The 18,045-nt window shown below is 43.3% G+C and overlaps 1 protein-coding gene across 5 annotated transcripts in view; it reads left to right on the top strand.

The window, feature by feature from the left end:
• Positions 1 to 18,045, top strand: part of DNAH9 (dynein axonemal heavy chain 9) — a 377,141-nt gene that overhangs the window by 261,630 nt on the left and 97,466 nt on the right. For all 5 annotated transcript variants that reach the window (XM_063799007.1, XM_016932363.4, XM_063799008.1 and 2 more), the window contains 2 exons: positions 13,554 to 13,673; positions 16,019 to 16,207. In XM_063799007.1, the coding sequence (XP_063655077.1) occupies positions 13,554 to 13,673; positions 16,019 to 16,207 (309 nt within the window). The remainder of the gene's footprint in view (positions 1 to 13,553; positions 13,674 to 16,018; positions 16,208 to 18,045) is intronic.

The following is an 18,045-nucleotide window of genomic DNA, read 5'->3' as shown; positions in this document are numbered from 1 at the left end:
AAAGGTTACAACTGCCTAGGTTATAGCTGCCTGTCCTGTGACTCGAGACCTATAATCACATTACCTTAAGGCTCAAAATATTTTAAAGTTCCACCAGCTTAGATCTTGAATTACTTACTTTCATATGCTTGAACTTCACCTTTCCCATAAAAATGTATACTAACAAAGTAACAGGTAGAAATCAGAATGGAAGATAGCATAGCAACTAAGACTCCATCCTTCCACATACCTTAGTTCCAATCCAAGCTGTAATATTTACTGATCGTGTGACCTTTAGAAAGGTTTCCAAAATGCCCAAACCTTAGCTTCCTGAAGTAGAATAGACACAGTAATAGTACCTGCTTCATGGGACTATTATGAGGATTAAAGGATGTGATGTGTATAAAGCATGAGACTAGAGCCCAGCCCATGATGAAGGGAGCAGCAGGAGCTGCCCCCCTGCTGTGAGTGTGACTATAACTGCTCAACCACTACTGTGTGAGCGTGACTATAACTGCTCAACCGCTACTGTCCCATTTGACAGCATGTGCCGTCTACCACATGCACATCCAACCTCTTGCATGGACTCAATCACGGCTGTGATCACGTTCAATCCAAAAAATTTTCTGGATCTTTAATTTCTGTATGTGCATTCTAGGCAAATAAGATTCTTGCTACAAATTTGTCATGACGATAAGGAGGATTTTACAAGTTATGAAAGGTAGGATTGTAGACATGCCGTATGCCACGTGACATGGGTTTATTGATTGTTAGATTAAAATCTATGGAAAAAGGCTCTAGATCAAAGATCCTTGAGACCGATCTCTCTATTTAAAAAGATACTTTGGGCCGGGTGTAGTGGCTCATGCCTGTAATCCCAGCACTTTGGGAGGTCAAGGCAGGAGGATCATGAGGCCGGGAGATCGAGACCATCCAGGCCAACATGGTGAAACCCCGTCTTTACTAAAAATACAAAAAAAAAAATTAGCTGGGCGTGGTGGTGGGCACCTGTAGTCCCAGCTACTTAGGAGGCTGAGGCAGGAGAATGAAGTGAACCTGGGAGGCAGAGCTTGCAGTAAGCCAAGATCAGGCCACTGCACTCCAGCCTGGGCAACACAGCAAGACCCTGTCTCAGAAAAAAAAAAAAAAAGAACTTTGGCAAAGCAACTCACCTCCTTTCAATATGCTTGTTTTATAATGCACATGTTCATGGACTACTTTACTTAAAATAGATGATAATCACCATAACAATTGCTCCCTTCAAAGAACATCACATGCAAGACACCGTCACATCCCCATTCCTGAATTTATTTTTATTTTTTATTTTTAGAGAAGGGGTCTTGCTATGTTGCCCAGGCTGGTCTTGAACTCTTGGCCTCAAGTGAATGTTTTGCCTTGGCCTCCCAAAGAGCTAGGATTACAAGCAGACTACAGGCATGAGCCACCATGTCCAGCCCATATTCCTGCTTTTTGGGAGGAAAAGATCTCCCGATAATTTTTATATTTTTCAGTCTCTTCCAGAAAATATAACAAGAACTGCATTTTCAAAGACTCTTGACTCAAGTTATTTTAACTAAAGGAACAGTTGGTGCAAAGAGAATGTTTTCAAAATGTTTATACCTTTTCAGTAGCCAACATTCACATGACAGGCCCACTCAACCTGCGAAAGCAATAAGAATATTTTAAAATTCCTTGGCTACCTTTGGAAGGCACTTCTTTTCTGCCAAAATATTTTCCGGAAAAAAAAAATTTATTCTTGCTTTTAACAACCTCCTCTCCATCCTCCACTTATACACATCCCTGTCAACATCCCAGGAATGTGGGCACTCCCTGCTAATAACACAGGAGATGGGCTAACACCCATCCCTAACCTGGAGACCCACCCAGGGCAAGAGGATTCCTATATGCTGCAGGGCCATTTCCAGCCTAGTCCAATCTCACATACACACACCCAAGTCTTACTTTGAGGATTTTAGGATAATTCCAAGTAAATAATCTTATATTCAGAATACAGAAAGTGGGGGGAAAGCATATTTCAAGACAGATTTCAGTTTGATTACTGTATGCAGGACATTATATAGTTTGGATATTTGTTCCTGCCCAAATCTCATGTTGAATTGTAATCCCCAGTGCCTGAGATGAGGCCTGGTGAGAGGCATTTGTGTTGTCAGGAGAATCCTTTATAGTTTGGTGCTGTCTTTATGACAGTGAGTGAGTTCTTGTGATATCTGGTCATTTAGAAGTATGTGGCACCTGCCCCCCGCAACTCCCTCTTGCTCCTGCTCTGGCCATATGACGTGCTCCTGCTTTGCCTTCCACCATGAGTAGAAGCTCCCTGAGGCCTCCCCAGAGGAAGATGCCAGCGGTATGCTTCCTATACAGCCTGCAGAACCATGAGCCATGAAACCTCTTTTCTTATAAATTACCCAGTCTCAGGTATTTCTTTATAGCAATGCAAGAATGGCCTAATACAGAATGGAAACACACAAAAATATTAACAGTGGTGGTGATCTCTGGGTGATGAATTTTGGATGGCTGTTTTGTCTAATCTACATTTTCTTTTGTTCTGTAGTGAAGATATATTAATGTTATGATTTATAAAAATAATAGTAAGAACAAGGGAGGCATTTTCCGTGAGCATATTATCACACACAGAGTGAAATATCAAATAGTAGAGAAAGGCTTCTGATGAGAAACAAGAATCCCTTTTAATTCTTATATCTGTTTCTGGTGCTTGAGATCACATCAGAGCCTGCTACCTAGCAGCTCAACTGTGTTCCAGTTGGCCCACGCAGTCTATTTGCAGATGATTTAATTAATTGCCAATATTTAAAACAGCAGGTACTTTTACGTAAAAATCTTATTTTAGGTCAGTCTAAAAATAATCAAAAGATTCTCATATGTCATTAATTGACCCTAGAGTTAAGTAATGGCTTCCCATTCACACTGTTGTGCTCATTTTGTCATAATCCCCACCAACTTCTATTTTTTTCAACACTAGACTCATCTGACAAGTTTCCATTATCTTCCCACTTTCTGATCACTTGAATTTCTGACTTCTGTCCATGTGTTATGCTGATATCTATTTTTTGATGTATCTTATTGAGGCAGTTGACCTTCTGCTAGTTAGCTAAGGCTATAAGTTGTCCATTTCCATGTCTTCCCAATATAGTTACAGTAACCAGTTTTATTAGGTTAGCACAGAAGTAATTGTGGTTTTTGCCATTACTTTAATGGCCAGCACGGTGCCTCATGCCTGTAATCTCAGCACTTTGGGAGGCCGAGGTGGTTGCATCACCTGAGGTCAGAAGTTCGAGACCAGCCTGACCAACAATGGTGAAACCCAATTTCTACTAAAAATACAAAATTAACCCGGTGTGGTGGTACACGCCTGTAATCTCAGCTACTTGGGAGGCTGAGGCAGGAGAATCACTTGAACCCAGGATGCAGAGGTTGCAGTGAGCCAAGATTGCGCCATTGCACTCCAGCATGGGCAGCAAGAGGGAAACCCCATCTCAAAAAAAAAAAAAAAAAAAAGAGTAATGACACAAACTGCAGTTACAGCCAGGCATGGTGGCTCACGCCTGTAATCCCAACATTTTGGGAGGCTGAGACAGGTGGATCACCTGAGCTCAGGAGTTTGAGACCACCTCGGCCCACATGGTGAAACCCCATCTCTACTAAAAATACAAAATTAGCTGGGCATGCTGGTGGGCACCTGTAATCCCAGCTACTCGGGAGGCTGAGGCAGAAGAATTGCTTGAACCTGGAAGGCAGAGGTTGCAGTGAGCTGAGATCGTGCCGTTGCACTCCAGCCTGGGCAACAGAGCGAGACTCCATCTCAAAAAAAAAAAAAAAAATGCACTTACTTTTGTGCCAGTCTAACAGTTAATGTAACCTTTATTTCCTGTTCTATTACATAAAGGCAGCTCCCTTGGAGCTCTCAGCTTTCAAGATGTGTTAGTCTATTCTTGCATTACTGTACAGAAATACCTGAGGCTGGGTAATTTGTAAAGAAAAGAAGTTTAATCGGCTCACAGTTCTGCAGGTTTTACAAGAAGCATGGTGCTGGCTTCTGGCGAGGCCTCGGGAAGCTTACAATCATGGCCAAAGGCAATAGGGAGCCAGAATGTCATTTGGCAAGAGCGGGAGCAAGAGAGAGAAGAGGGAGGTCCCACACTCTTTTAAACAACCAGATCTCCTCTGAACTAACTGATCAAGAACTCATTTACCAGCAAGGGAATGATGCAAAACCATTCATTAAAGACCCGCCCCCATGATCCAATCACCTCCCACCAGGCCCCACTTCCAACACTGGGAATCGCATTGCATTTCAACCTGAGATTTGGAGGAGACAGACATCCAAACCATAGCACAAGATGACACTCTTACCCCTGCCTTCAGCTCCCTTCCTTCTACTTCCCAACTTTTGTTATTACTGCTTATCATTACTTTTGCTTTGTAATCACCAAAACTGAGAATACATTCTCTTCTGTAACCAAAATTAAGTGACCCATGCTCTGTCCATAGACTGATCTGCAAAGTTAAAAAAGCAATAATTCCATTTCTATTCTGTGAACGTTGTCTATATTGTTCATAACAGATCTAGAATTACATTCTCTTGTTTTCCGCAGTCTCTTCACCCCCGCTCCCCAGAGTTTCTACTTTCCTTTATTGTCTCTTTCTCTTGCATTAGTTCCTTTTGCATAGCATCCATTATTTCTAAACTTTCCATTTACAATTAAGTATTCTTTGTTTGTCCTTCTTTGCTGCCACAACCTTTCTCTCTCTTATTCTGCTATGGCTCATTCTCAAAGAACGTTCTCAGAAATGTTAAGGAAGAGGTAAATTTTCTGCATTGTTATTGTCTAGAAATGTCTTCATTTTATTTGTAAACTGAACTAACAGTTTTGCAAAGTCTTGAATTCTGAGTTGCTAATTTTTTGTGCACAGAACACTGAATTTGTTGTTCTTGCTTTGTGTTTTGTTTTTTGTTGTTTGTTGTTTTTTTTTTTTTTTTTGAGACAGTTTCACTCTTCTTGCCCAGGCTGGAGTGCAATGGCACAATCTCTGCTCACTGCAACCTCTGCCTTCCGGGTTCAAGCAATTCTCCTGCCTCAGTCTTCCGAGTGCTGGGATTACAGGCATGTGCCACCATGCCTGGCTAATTTTGTATTTTCAGTAGAGATGAGGTTTTTCTATGTTAGTCAGGCTCGTCTCAAACTCCCGACCTCAGGTGATCTGCCCACCTCGGCCTCTCCAAGTGCTGGGATTACAGGGGTGAGCCACCGCGCCCTGCCAGAACACTGAATGTTTTATGCTTTTGTCTGGTGAGAAGTCTTGTGGACAGTCAATGTCTTGTTCCTTTGTGTATGCACAGTTTCCCCCCTTTCCTTGAAGTCTTCTAATCTTTTCCTTTTGGTTCTTGATGTCTGAAACTTTACATTGATGTGCTTAGCTGTCATTCTTTTTTTTTTTTTTTATACTTTAAGTTTTAGGGTACATGTGCACAATGTGCAGGTTAGTTACATATGTATACATGTGCCATGCTGGTGTGCTGCACCCACTAACTCGTCATCTAGCATTAGGTATATCTCCCAATGCTATCCCTCCTCCCTCCCCCAACTCCACAACAGTCCCCAGAGTGTGATGTTCCCCTTCCTGTGTCCATGTGTTCTCATTGTTCAATTCCCACCTATGAGTGAGAATATGCGGTGTTTGGTTTTTTTCTTGTGATAGTTTACTGAGAATGATGATTTCCAATTTCATCCATGTCCCTACAAAGGACATGAACTCATCATTTTTTATGGCTACATAGTATTCCATGGTGTATATGTGCCACATTTTCTTAATCCAGTCTATCATTGTGGGACATTTGGGTTGGTTCCAAGTCTTTGCTATTCTGAATAGTGCCACAATAAACATAAGTGTGCATGTGTCTTTATAGCAGCATGATTTATAGTCCTTTGGGTATATACCCAGTAATGGGATGGCTGGGTCAAATGGTATTTCTAGTTCTAGATCCCTGAGGAATTGCCACACTGACTTCCATAATGGTTGAACTAGTTTACAGTCCCACCAACAGTGTAAAAGTGTTCCTATTTCTCCACATCTTCTCCAGCACCTGTTGTTTCCTGACTTTTTAATGATTGCCATTCTAACCGGTGTGAGATGATATCTCATTGTGGTTTTGATTTTCATTTCTCTGATGGCCAGTGATGGTGAGCATTTTTTCATGTGCTTTTTGGCTGCATAAATGTCTTCTTTTGAGAAGTGTCTGTTCATGTCCTTCGCCCACTTTTTGATGAGGTTGTTTGTTTTTTTCTTGTAAATTTGTTTCAGTTCATTGTAGATTCTGGATATTAGCCCTTTGTCAGATGAGTAGGTTGCAAAAATTTTCTCCCATTTTGTGGGTTGCCTGTTCACTCTGATGGTAGTTTCTTTTGCTGTGCAGAAGCTCTTTAGTTTAATTACATCCCATTTGTCAATTTTGGCTTTTGTTGCCATTGCTTTTGGTGTTTTAGACATGAAATCCTTGCCCATGCCTATGTCCTGAGTGGTAATGCCTAGGTTTTCTTCTAGGGTTTATATGGTTTTAGGTCTAATGTTTAAGTCTTTAATCCATCTTGAATTGATTTTTGTATAAGGTGTAAGGAAGGGATCCAGTTTCAGCTTTCTACATATGGCTAGCCAGTTTTCCCAGCACCATTTATTAAATAGGGAATCCTTTCCCCATTGCTTGTTTTTCTCAGGTTTGTCAAAGATCAGATAGTTGTAGATATGTGGCGTTATTTCTGAGGGCTCTGTTCTGTTCCATTGATCTATATCTCTGTTTTGGTACCAGTACCATGCTGTTTTGGTTACTGTAGCCTTGTAATATAGTTTGAAGTCAGGTAGCGTGATGCCTCTGGATTTGTTCTTTTGGCTTAGGATTGACTTGGCGATGCGGGCTCTTTTTTGGTTCCATATGAACTTTAAAGTAGTTTTTTCCAATTCTGTGAAGAAAGTCATTGGTAGCTTGATGGGGATGGCATTGAATCTGTAAATTACCTTGGGCAGTATGGCCATTTTCATGATATTGATTCTTCCTACCCATGAGCATGGAATATTCTTCCATTTGTTTGTATCCTCTTTAATTTCCTTGAGCAGTGGTTTGTAGTTCTCCTTGAAGAGGTCCTTCACATCCCTTGTAAGGTGGATTCCTAGGTATTTTATTCTCTTTGAAGCAATTGTGAATGGGAGTTCACTCATGATTTGGCTCTCTGTTTGTCTGTTGTTGGTGTATAAGAATGCTTGTGATTTTTGTAGATTGATTTTGTATCCTGAGACTTTGCTGAAGTTGCTTATCAGCTTAAGGAGATTTTGGGCTGAGACCATGGGGTTTTCTAGATATACAATCATGTCGTCTGCAGACAGGGACAATTTGACTTCCTCTTTTCCTAATTGAATACCCTTTATTTCCTTCTCCTGCCTAACTGCCCTGGACAGAACTTCCAACACTATGTTGAATAGGAGTGGTGAGAGAGGGCGTCCCTGTCTTGTGCCAGTTTTCAAAGGGAATGCTTCCAGTTTTTGCCCATTCAGTATGATATTGGCTGTGGATTTGTCATAGATAGCTGTTATTATTTTGAGATACGTCCCATCAATACCTAATTTATTGAGAGTTTTTAGCATGAAGGGTTGTTGAATTTTGTCAAAGGCCTTTTCTGCATCTATTGAGATAATCATGTGGTTTTTGTCTTTGGTTCTGTTTATATGCTGGATTACATTTATTGATTTGTGTATATTGAACCAGCCTTGCATCCCAGGGATGAAGCCCACTTGATCATAGTGGATAAGCTTTTTGATGTGCTGCTGGATTCGGTTTGCCAGTATTTTATTGAGGATTTTTGCATCAATGTTCATCAAGGATATTGGTCTAAAATTCTCTTTTTTGGTTGTGTCTCTGCCCGACTTTGGTATCAGGATGGTGCTGGCCTCATAAAATGAATTAGGAAGGATTCCCTCTTTTTCTATTGATTGGAATAGTTTCAGAAGGAATGGTACCAGCTCCTCCTTGTACCTCTGGTAAAATTCGGCTGTGAATCCATCTGGTCCTGGACTCTTTTTGGTTGGTAAGCTATTGATTATTGCCACAATTTCAGCTCCTGTTATTGGTCTATTCAGAGATTCAACTTCTTCCTGGTTTAGTCTTGGGAGAGTGTATGTGTCGAGGAATGTATCCATTTCTTCTAGATTTTCTAGTGTATTTGCATAGAGGTGTTTGTAGTATTCTCTGATGGTAGTTTGTATTTCTGTGGGATCGTTGGTGATATCCCCTTTATCATTTTTTATTGTGTCTATTTGATTCTTCTTTTATTCTTTATTAGTCTTGCTAGCGGTCTATCAATTTTGTTGATCCTTTCAAAAAACCAGCTCCTGGATTCATTAATTTTTTGAAGGGTTTTTTGTGTCTCTATTTCCTTCAGTTCTGCTCTGATTTTAGTTATTTCTTGCCTTCTGCTAGCTTTTGAATGTGTTTGCTCTTGCTTTTCTAGTTCTTTTAATTGTGATATTAGGGTGTCAATTTTGGATCTTTCCTGCTTTCTCTTGTGGGCATTTAGTGCTATAAATTTCCCTCTACACACTGCTTTGAATGTGTCCCAGAGATTCTGGTATGTTGTGTCTTTGTTCTCGTTGGTTTCAAAGAACATCTTTATTTCTGCCTTCATTTCGTTATGTACCCAGTAGTCATTCAGGAGCAGGTTGTTCAGTTTCCATGTAGTTGAGCGGTTTTGAGTGAGTTTCTTAATCCTGAGTTCTAGTTTGACTGCACTGTGGTCTGAGAGATAGTTTGTTATAATTTCTGTTCTTTTACATTTGCTGAGGAGAGCTTTACTTCCAACTATGTGGTCAATTTTGGAATAGGTGTGGTGTGGTGCTGAAAAAAATGTATATTCTGTTGGATTTGGGGTGGAGAGTTCTGTAGATGTCTATTAGGTCCGCTTGGTCCAGAGCTGAGTTCAATTCCTGGGTATCCTTGTTGACTTTCTGTCTCGCTGATCTGTCTAATGTTGACAGTGGGGTGTTAAAGTCTCTCATTATTAATGTATGGGAGTCTAAGTCTCTTTGTAGGTCACTCAGGACTTGCTTTATGAATCTGGGTGCTCCTGTTTTGGGTGCATATATATTTAGGATAGTTAGCTCTTCTTGTTGAATTTATCCCTTTACCATTATGTAATGGCCTTCTTTGTCTCTTTTGATCTTTGTTGGTTTAAAGTCTGTTTTATCAGAGACTAGGATTGCAACCCCTGCCTTTTTTTGTTTTCCATTTGCTTGGTGGATCTTCATCCTTTTATTTTAAGCCTATGTGTCTCTGCATGTGAGATGGGTTTCCTGAATACAACACACTAATAGGTCTTGCCTCTTTATCCAATTTGCCAGTCTGTGTCTTTTAACTGGAGCATTTAGTCCATTTACATTTAAAGTTAATATTGTTATGTGTGAATTTGAACCTGTCATTATGATGTTAGCTGGTTATTTTGCTCGTTAGTTGATGCAGTTTCTTCCTAGTCTCGATGGTCTTTACATTTTGGCATGATTTTGCAGCGGCTGGTACCGGTTGTTCCTTTCCATGTTTAGTGCTTCCTTCAGGAGCTCTTTTAGGGCAGGCCTGGTGGTGACAAAATCTCTCAGCATTTGCTTATCTGTAAAGTATTTTATTTCTCCTTCACTTATGAAGCTTAGTTTGGCTGGATATGAAATTCTGGGTTGAAAATTCTTTTCTTTAAGAATGTTGAATATTGGCCCCCACTCTCTTCTGGCTTGTTGAGTTTCTGCCGAGAGATCCGCTGTTAGTCTGATGGGCTTCCCTTTGTGGGTAACTCGACCTTTCTCTCTGGCTGCCCTTAACATTTTTTCCTTCATTTCAACTTTCGTGAATCTGACAATTATGTGTCTTGGAGCTGCTCTTCTCGAGGCGTATCTTTGTGGCGTTCTCTGTATTTCCTGAATCTGAATGTTGGCCCGCCTTGCTAGATTGGGGAAGTTCTCCTGGATAATATCCTGCAGAGTGTTTTCCAACTTGGTTCCATTCTCCCCGTCACTTTCAGGTACACCAATCAGACGTAGATTTGGTCTTTTCACATAGTCCCATATTTCTTGGAGGCTGTGTTCGTTTCTTTTTATTCTTTTTTCTCTAAACTTCCCTTCTCACTTCATTTCATTCATTTCATCTTCCATCGCTGATACCCTTTCTTCCAGTTGATCACATTGGCTCCTGAGGCTTCTGCATTCTTCACGTAGTTCTTGTGCCTTGGCTTTCAGCTCCATCAGCTCCTTTAAGCGCTTCTCTGTATTGGTTATTCTAGTTATACATTCGTCTAAATTTTTTTCAAAGTTTTTAACTTCTTTGCCTTTGGTTTGAATTTCCTCCTGTAGCTCGTAGTTTGATCGTCTGAAGTCTTCTTCTCTCAACTCGTCAAAGTCATTCTCCATCCAGCTTTGTTCCATTGCTGGTGAGGAACTGCAATCCTTTGGAGGAGGACAGGTGCTCTGCTTTTTAGAGTTTCCAGGTTTTCTGCTCTGTTTTTTCCCCATCTTTGTGGTTTTATCTACTTTTGGTCTTTGATGATGGTGATGTACAGATGGGTTTTTGGTGTGGATGTCCTTTCTGTTTGTTAGTTTTCCTTCTAACAGACAGGACCCTCAGCTGCAGGTCTGTTGGAGTTTGCTGGAGGTCCACTCCAGACCCTGTTTGCCTGGGTATCAGCAGCGGTGTCTGCAGAACAGTGGTTTTTCGTGAACCGCGAATGCTGCTGTCTGATCATTCCTCTGGAAGTTTTGTCTCAGAGGAGTACCCGGCCGTGTGAGGTGTCAGTCTGCCCCTACTGGGGGTGCCTCCCACTTAGGCTGCTCAGGGGTCAGGGGTCAGGGACCCACTTGAGGAGGCAGTCTGCCCGTTCTCAGATCTCCAGCTGCATGCTGGGAGAACCACTGCTCTCTTCAAAGCTGTCAGACAGGGACATTTAAGTCTGCAGAGGTTACTGCTGTCTTTTTGTTTGTCTGTGCCCTGCCCCCAGAGGTGGAGCCTACAGAGGCAGGCAGGCCTCCTTGAGCTGTGGTGGGCTCCACCCAGTTGGAGCTTTCCGGCTGCTTTGTTTACCTAAGCAAGCCTGGGCAATGGCGGGCGCCCCTCCCCCAGCCTTGCTGCCGCCTTGCAGTTTGATCTCAGACTGCTGTGCTAGCAGTCAGTGAGACTCCGTGGGCATAGGACCCTCCGAGCCAGGTGCAGGATACAATCTCCTCGTGCACCGTTTTTTAAGGCCATCGGAAAAGGGCAGTATTCGGGTGGGAGTGACCCAATTTTCCAGGTGCCGTCTGTCACCCGTTTCTTTGACTAGGAAAGGGAACTCCCTGACCCCTTGTGCTTCCCGAGCGAGGCAATGCCTCGCCCTGCTTCAGCTCGCGCACGGTGCACTGCACCCACTGACCTGCGCCCACTGTGTGGCACTTCCTAGTGAGATGAACCTGGTACCTCAGATGGAAATGCAGAAATCACCTGTCTTCTGCGTCACTCACGCTGGGAGCTGGAGACCAGAGCTGTTCCTATTCGGCCATCTTGGCTCCTCTCCATTCTTTTCTTATATGGTGTTTGGCATGTAAAGATTCATTTTCTTCAGCTCTAGAAAATTATTTTGTATTATTTCTTTGGTAAATTCCCTTCTGTTTACTGTTTACTCTTATTTTCTGGAAAGCATACCTGTCAGATGTTGAACCTCCTAGATCAGTCCTCTGTTTTCTCCCATCTTTTTGTTACTGTTTGTTTTCTTATGCTTTTCAGGAAATTTCCTCAAATTCACCTTTTAACCTTTCCCTTGATTTTGTTATATTTTATATTAACAACAATAGTGATTTCCACAAGAGCTTTTTTTTTGTTATTCTCTCTTCCTTTTAATAACATCCTGTTCTTGTTTTGTGGATGAATCATCTTGAATCTGTCTGAGAAACTGTGAAAGTTTTAACTTTGTTGTTGCAGTTGCTGTTTTTGTTGTTACCAAAATTCTGCCTCTTCTTCCTAGGTCATTTTTTTCATCTTGTTTAACTTAATCTAAGCCTGCATTAAATCTCTTCTTGTCCTTTCATGTTTACAAGAGTAGCGATCAAAAGCTAATTCTAGGTCTGCAGGCAAGGGCAGAGCTGGTTGACTGGTAGAATTTGTTTTCAAAATCTGATGAGTTATGCCAAGATGTAGCACCTTTATTCTCTGCCTCTATTGACTTTCTTACATGGTGACATAGGTGACTGGTAGCATTGCATACTGTGCATGTGGATGGAGATATGAGGGCAAGAATCAATAGGCTTCCAATTAATCCTCATATTTTCATCTTCCCCTTCAATCACACCTGACATTTCTGAGATCTCCAGTTTGTATAGGGCTCTGTGTGCTGATCAGTTTCCCCTTTGGTGAACAACAGCTAACTCTAAGTTGTCACGTCCTCTGCCCTGCTCCAGCAGTCTCCACTTCTTCAACAGTGTGGTCCTCCATAAATCTGTTGGACTCCCTCACCCTCCAAATGGCCCTCACCAATTTGCTTGGTGTAATGGGCTTATGACTATTTTAATTGCTTCATAATCATTTTAGAGAAGTCTTGGGAAGTGTAGGAGGTAAATGAGCATGGCCAGTCTGCCATCCTTAATTGGATGGCCCACCACCTGCTTTTTAAACTGCTTGGATGTTTAAGCTTGGCCCTACGTTGATTTCTCTTGTGCCTTAGTAATGACCAACAAAGCAGCCTGAACCCCAGTTATTGCACAGACCTGAGATGTATTTGGAGGTATCTGCTGTGTGTCCATGTATCTTTGTGTGTAAAAATATGTACTCAGAGGACCACAAAAGCTACATACTTCAATTTTAAATTCTTAATACATTTTTAAATATTGAAATTATGTCTTTTTTATGTTCCTATACATTGTGTTAATGGGAGAGACTAGATGAGGTTAAGTAAAAGTTACCTTGTACTCTAGGACCTTAGAGCCAGTGAAGGACTTAGATTCCAGACAGCCCAGCCCCAGACTAGCTGCAGCAGATACTGGCAGTTGTCCTCCCTGGCCCACGTGGGTTGCTGTTGACCTTTTTCATGCTAACCCCAGTTTTGATGTGTTCTTGCTTCTAATAGCAGCACCTGCACCATTTTGTCAGGCTACTGGAACCCATTTTTCTCCAACTCAAGCAGAGGCAGAATGTATGCACCCTTCCCCCCATCCACATCCCTCACACCTCGTAGCGTTCAACACCTCAATGACTGCGGTGGTGGGGTATGAAGCTCAGCTCTCTCATCTTGGAGTAGGACATTTCTGGATGTCCACTCCACCCTCCCACTGCAGGATCAAGATGAAGTCCTTGCTAGGACCCGCCTGAGATCTTCCCCGAATGTGCTTTCATTTCCTTCTCTGCCCTGCTTTCCCTGGTCCCATAGGAATGCCCCTGCAGAGTGCTTCCTTCAGAACCACCTCCATGTGAACCCTCATCTAATGAGCACTGGTAGTTACATGGGCTGAAATGACTGATGGTCCTTGTATTCCTTCCTAAACAGCACCTTAATGAAAACCTGGCAAAGCTCACAGCCAGGTTTGAGAAAGCAACAGCAGACAAACTCAAATGTCAGCAAGAAGCCGAAGTGACCGCAGTCACAATCTCCCTTGCCAATCGCCTGGTGAGTGTAAGCCACAGCAGCCCGAGCTGTAATTATATTAGCAGGCTTGTCAAATGCCGTGGAGGTGCAAGATAGATGAGCACAGCACAGCAGCGCTTTGATTTGGAGGGAAGTATTAAAATGTGCTGAAATGCAGGAATTGAGTCCTGAGGAAAATGTGGATGCATAAACCCTAATCTGGTCAAAGGAGTTTTCTTATAGACATGGTTGGGAGGATGGGAGCACTGGATCTATCAGGCAGCTCATGCAAAATGGTAACACACTTATATTCATGTGTATTGACCAGAGGAAACATTACAAGACAAAGCTAGCATTTTATAGGCAAACCGTGACATTCCTATCTATGTAACATTTCATTATAAGGGTGTGGCCAAGATTAGGAACTGAGATAGAAACAGAAAAGAATGAGACCTACTGACCCTGAGTATTTCAGAAAACACACACAGACACACATATACACACATGCTCCAGCCTTCCTGGGAAATCAAGTCTGCAGGTCAGGACAGCGGTGCTTGTGTTATGGGTGTTTGTTTCTGCATAAAAAAATTACTCCAAAGCTTAGTGATTTTGTACAATAACCATTTCATAATATCTCACAAGTTTGTTGAGGGCAGGGCTCAGCTGGCCAGGTTTTCTGCTCCATGTGGCCATGACTGGGGTCACTTGGTACATTCAGCTGGTGGCCGGGCTGGAGGCCCCCGAGACGACTTCCTTCACATGCTGGGCATCTTGGCAGTGATGATTGGAAGGGAGGGTGCAGCTGGTCCTCTCTCCCTTCCTCAGGGCCTTTCCACGCATTCCCTCTAGCAGGGTAGTCAGACGTCTTACACAGTAACTCAGGACATCAAGGACAAGTGTCCCAAGAGGCAGGAAGTGGAAAGTCCCAGTATCTGAAGGCCTGGGACTGAAAACTGGCACAACAGCACTTCCGCTGTACTCTATAGGTCAAAGCAGTCACAGATTAAAGGGCAGAGAGCACAGACAGCAACTCTTAATGACAGGAATGTCAAAGAATTTACGGCCTTTTAAAATCTCCTATGGCTTGTATTTCTCATCCCACATATCAGCTAAGACTCTGCAAAGCAAGTCAAATGGATATGATTTCTCTTCAAGCTAGAGACTTTACAGCACCCTCCTCACCAGTGAAGGGAAGTACACTCCACACCTGTTGACATTTATTCCAGCCACCACTGAATTACACAGCGGAGCCAGATGTTTTAATCTGGGGAGCAGTGAGTCCTAGCCATCACTGAATGGAGCTGTGATGTAATGAAGACCTGCCATACCCAAATGTGTGTCTGTGCAGTTGTCACTGGACCAGCTTCTGTGTGGCTTTGAGATGATCCATTTAGCTGAACAGTTCAGTTTAGAGATAGCAACTCTTGCCAATGTGCAAGAAGTCCTCCAGATCTCCTAGCTGGCCTGCCTTCCATTCACCTTCCTGCTTGGTTTCTGAACTTAGCACAGCCTTCTCTGCCTGGCTGGAGCACTTTCTGAGTCAGTGCTCGTGGGAGGCAGTGTGGCACTCTGCTCTAGGAGTCAGGATGTTCAGGCTCTGAAGCCACCCCTGTCTCTACCGACCTAGAGATTCTGGTGAGATATTTGGACTTTCTGACCTTTGTGTAATCTGAAAACAGGCATGTGAATGACTGGGTTGGCAAATCTCTAAGGTCTGTCCAGACTCTGACGTTCCATGATGTTATCATTAGAAGAAAAAATAAAGGGTGAGTCCTAACGCAGAAGCAAAGCTCCGCCATACCACTAACAGTCCTCTGTAGAAAGAATGGCTCTCCTCCCAGGGAGACTGTACCAACCCAAAGAGGGCTGGGGGGTCAGGACTTTGTACACACCCATGACCTTACCATGCTTCTCTGTGTCTCAATTAGCACATCTGTCTCCTCGCCCGCTGTGAATTATTTATGGTGCATGGACTTGATTTTGTTTATTTTCATTTCCCCAGCATTTGGAAAGGAGAAAGAAGTGGCTAATTTTCTAACATGTTCCACAGACCAGGTATCGTGCTAAATAATAAACATACATGATTATATTTCATCCTCTCAACAACCCTTTGATTAAGTGGTATCAGTCTCCACACACAGAAAGAGCAGAGTCGAACCCTGTCATCTTTCCATGGTTCATGTGATGCATGACACAGAATGGGGGCTTGTGTACTGAAAGCTTTGCTACAGGCAGCACAAATCCCCATTGATGGAAAGGGCCATATAAGTGATATTCTGCCTCTTCCCGCTATGAAGCGTGCAGTGGGCGCTCTCCGTGATGGAATCACGGCTCTATCACCTACTGTGTAACACGCCTCCTCTCCTCTCTGGCTTTTGAAATGGTAGGTTGGAGGACTCGCTTCTGAAAACGTGAGGTGGGCAGATGCCGTGCAGAACTTCAAACAGCAGGAAAGGACGTTATGTGGAGACATTTTACTTATAACGGCTTTCATTTCCTACCTTGGCTTCTTCACAAAGAAATATCGGCAGAGCCTCCTGGACGGAAATTGGAGGCCCTACCTGAGCCAGCTGAAAGTACGTATGGCCTGAATTTCTCCCGACCACATCAGCCTCTGGGCACCAATGGGAAGACATCACGGTCATAATTCGCATCCTCTGGTGTCCTCCTGCACACTCACCCCCACCACCCCCTGAGCACCAGGTGTGAAACCTGCGTACCCGTGTCCTTCCACACTGCCTTGCATTGCTGCCCACTGCCCTCCAGGCCACCTGGGGGCAGCACCTCTCCTCTGAATGTAGTCCTCCATGGGAACACTAGTCCTCTTCCCCGCGGGCTGTCTCCTAGCAATCCTTAAAGCTGTGAAACCTGGGAGATAGAAAAAGAACCATTTTCGTCTCTGATCTCCCCACTCCAGAGCCAGACTTCATAGGAGCAGTCAGGGGAAGTTCCATTTCCCAGATCCTACATTGCACCTTGTTACTGGGCCCTAGAGCTACACAGCTTGTGCCAGTGACTCACAGATATCCTTCGTCGGCTTCCGTCCTGCATAATCCCATGAACAGCTGCTCACATGCTTCTTATTTGGGCAGTTCAGCTTGTCCTCTTCGTGTGGCTAGGTGGATGTTACTCCCAACCCATCCCTTTACATCACCCGCCCCCCACCCCCTGCAATGTAACTAAGTGGAGAAATACTGGTTTCCCATTAAAGGGGATTCAAAGCTGTACTTGGACACGAGCATCAGAAGTCCTAATATTTTCTTGGCACTTTCGCATCACTTATAGCAACCCACAAATACTCCCTGGGTATTTAGTGTGTCCTACCACTCCACTATACAGGAGGCACACAAAACGTTCAAGACCGGGATACCTTTGGCAAGTTCCCAGTCCACTTGAGGAGATTAGGCTCATAGAAGTCAGCGAGGGTGGGCCGGGCGCGGTGGCTCACGCCTGTAATCCCAGCACTTTGGGAGGTTGAGGCGGACGGATCACGAGGTCAGGAGATCGAGACCATCTTGGTTGACACGGTGAAACCACGTCTCTACTAAAAATACAAAAAATTAGCCGGGCATGGTGGCGGGCGCCTGTAATCCCAGCTACTCGGGAGGCTGAGGCAGGAGAATGGCGTGAACCCGGGAGGCGAAGCTTGCAGTGAGCCGAGATAGCACCACTGCACTCCAGCCTGGGCGACAGAGTGAGACTCCGTCTCAAAAAACAAACAAACAAAAACAGTCAGTGAGGGTGAAAGTCAGCCCCAAATTTCACAACATAAGGTAAAAGCTGTATTCCAGATCTATTTGTAAGTAGAACCTTAGAACAAAAACTCTTTCTGTAGTGATGACTGTTTTCTCAGATCAGCTCATAAAACACTGCTCACCTGACAATTAGCTGAACGGTAGTTTTTAAAATGCTAGCAAATAAACAAAAAATAAAGCAGCTGTTTGACTCATCCTAAACACTTTTGGAAAAAGGAAATTGTTGAAGGAACCATCATTAACTGAGTGAATGAAGATGAAGAGCTCAGTAGCAGCTTAGTGAGGATTTTTCTGGCTTTGTTTGGGTTCTTAAGCTTTTTTGTGTCATGGACGTCTTTGGCAGTCTGGTGAGACCTACGGATTCTTTCTCAGAATAATGATTTTGAGCACGTCAAATAGAATGCATGAGATTACAAAGGGAAAAAATATATTGGAACACAATTCTGGTCCCAGATAAGAATCCCCAAGGGGCTTATTTCCCTTCAGAGGTTTGCTGGATACTGTAGCACTGGCCATTTGTGCCCTTGTTAGATACAATTAAGAGGATGGGAGATGGTTTGGAGAGGTTTCCCTGGGATAATTGGGCAGAACAAACTTCAGAGAGGAGTGAGATGAAGGAGTTAAAAGGGTATTTGTCTAAACCTCGAAAGCATTATGCT

The sequence above is a fragment of the Pan troglodytes genome, chromosome 19, assembly GCF_028858775.2.
Source record: "Pan troglodytes isolate AG18354 chromosome 19, NHGRI_mPanTro3-v2.0_pri, whole genome shotgun sequence".
NCBI lineage: Eukaryota > Metazoa > Chordata > Mammalia > Primates > Hominidae > Pan > Pan troglodytes.
Note: the sequence above shows the minus strand (reverse complement) of the source record. Positions and strands in the feature narration are given on the sequence as shown.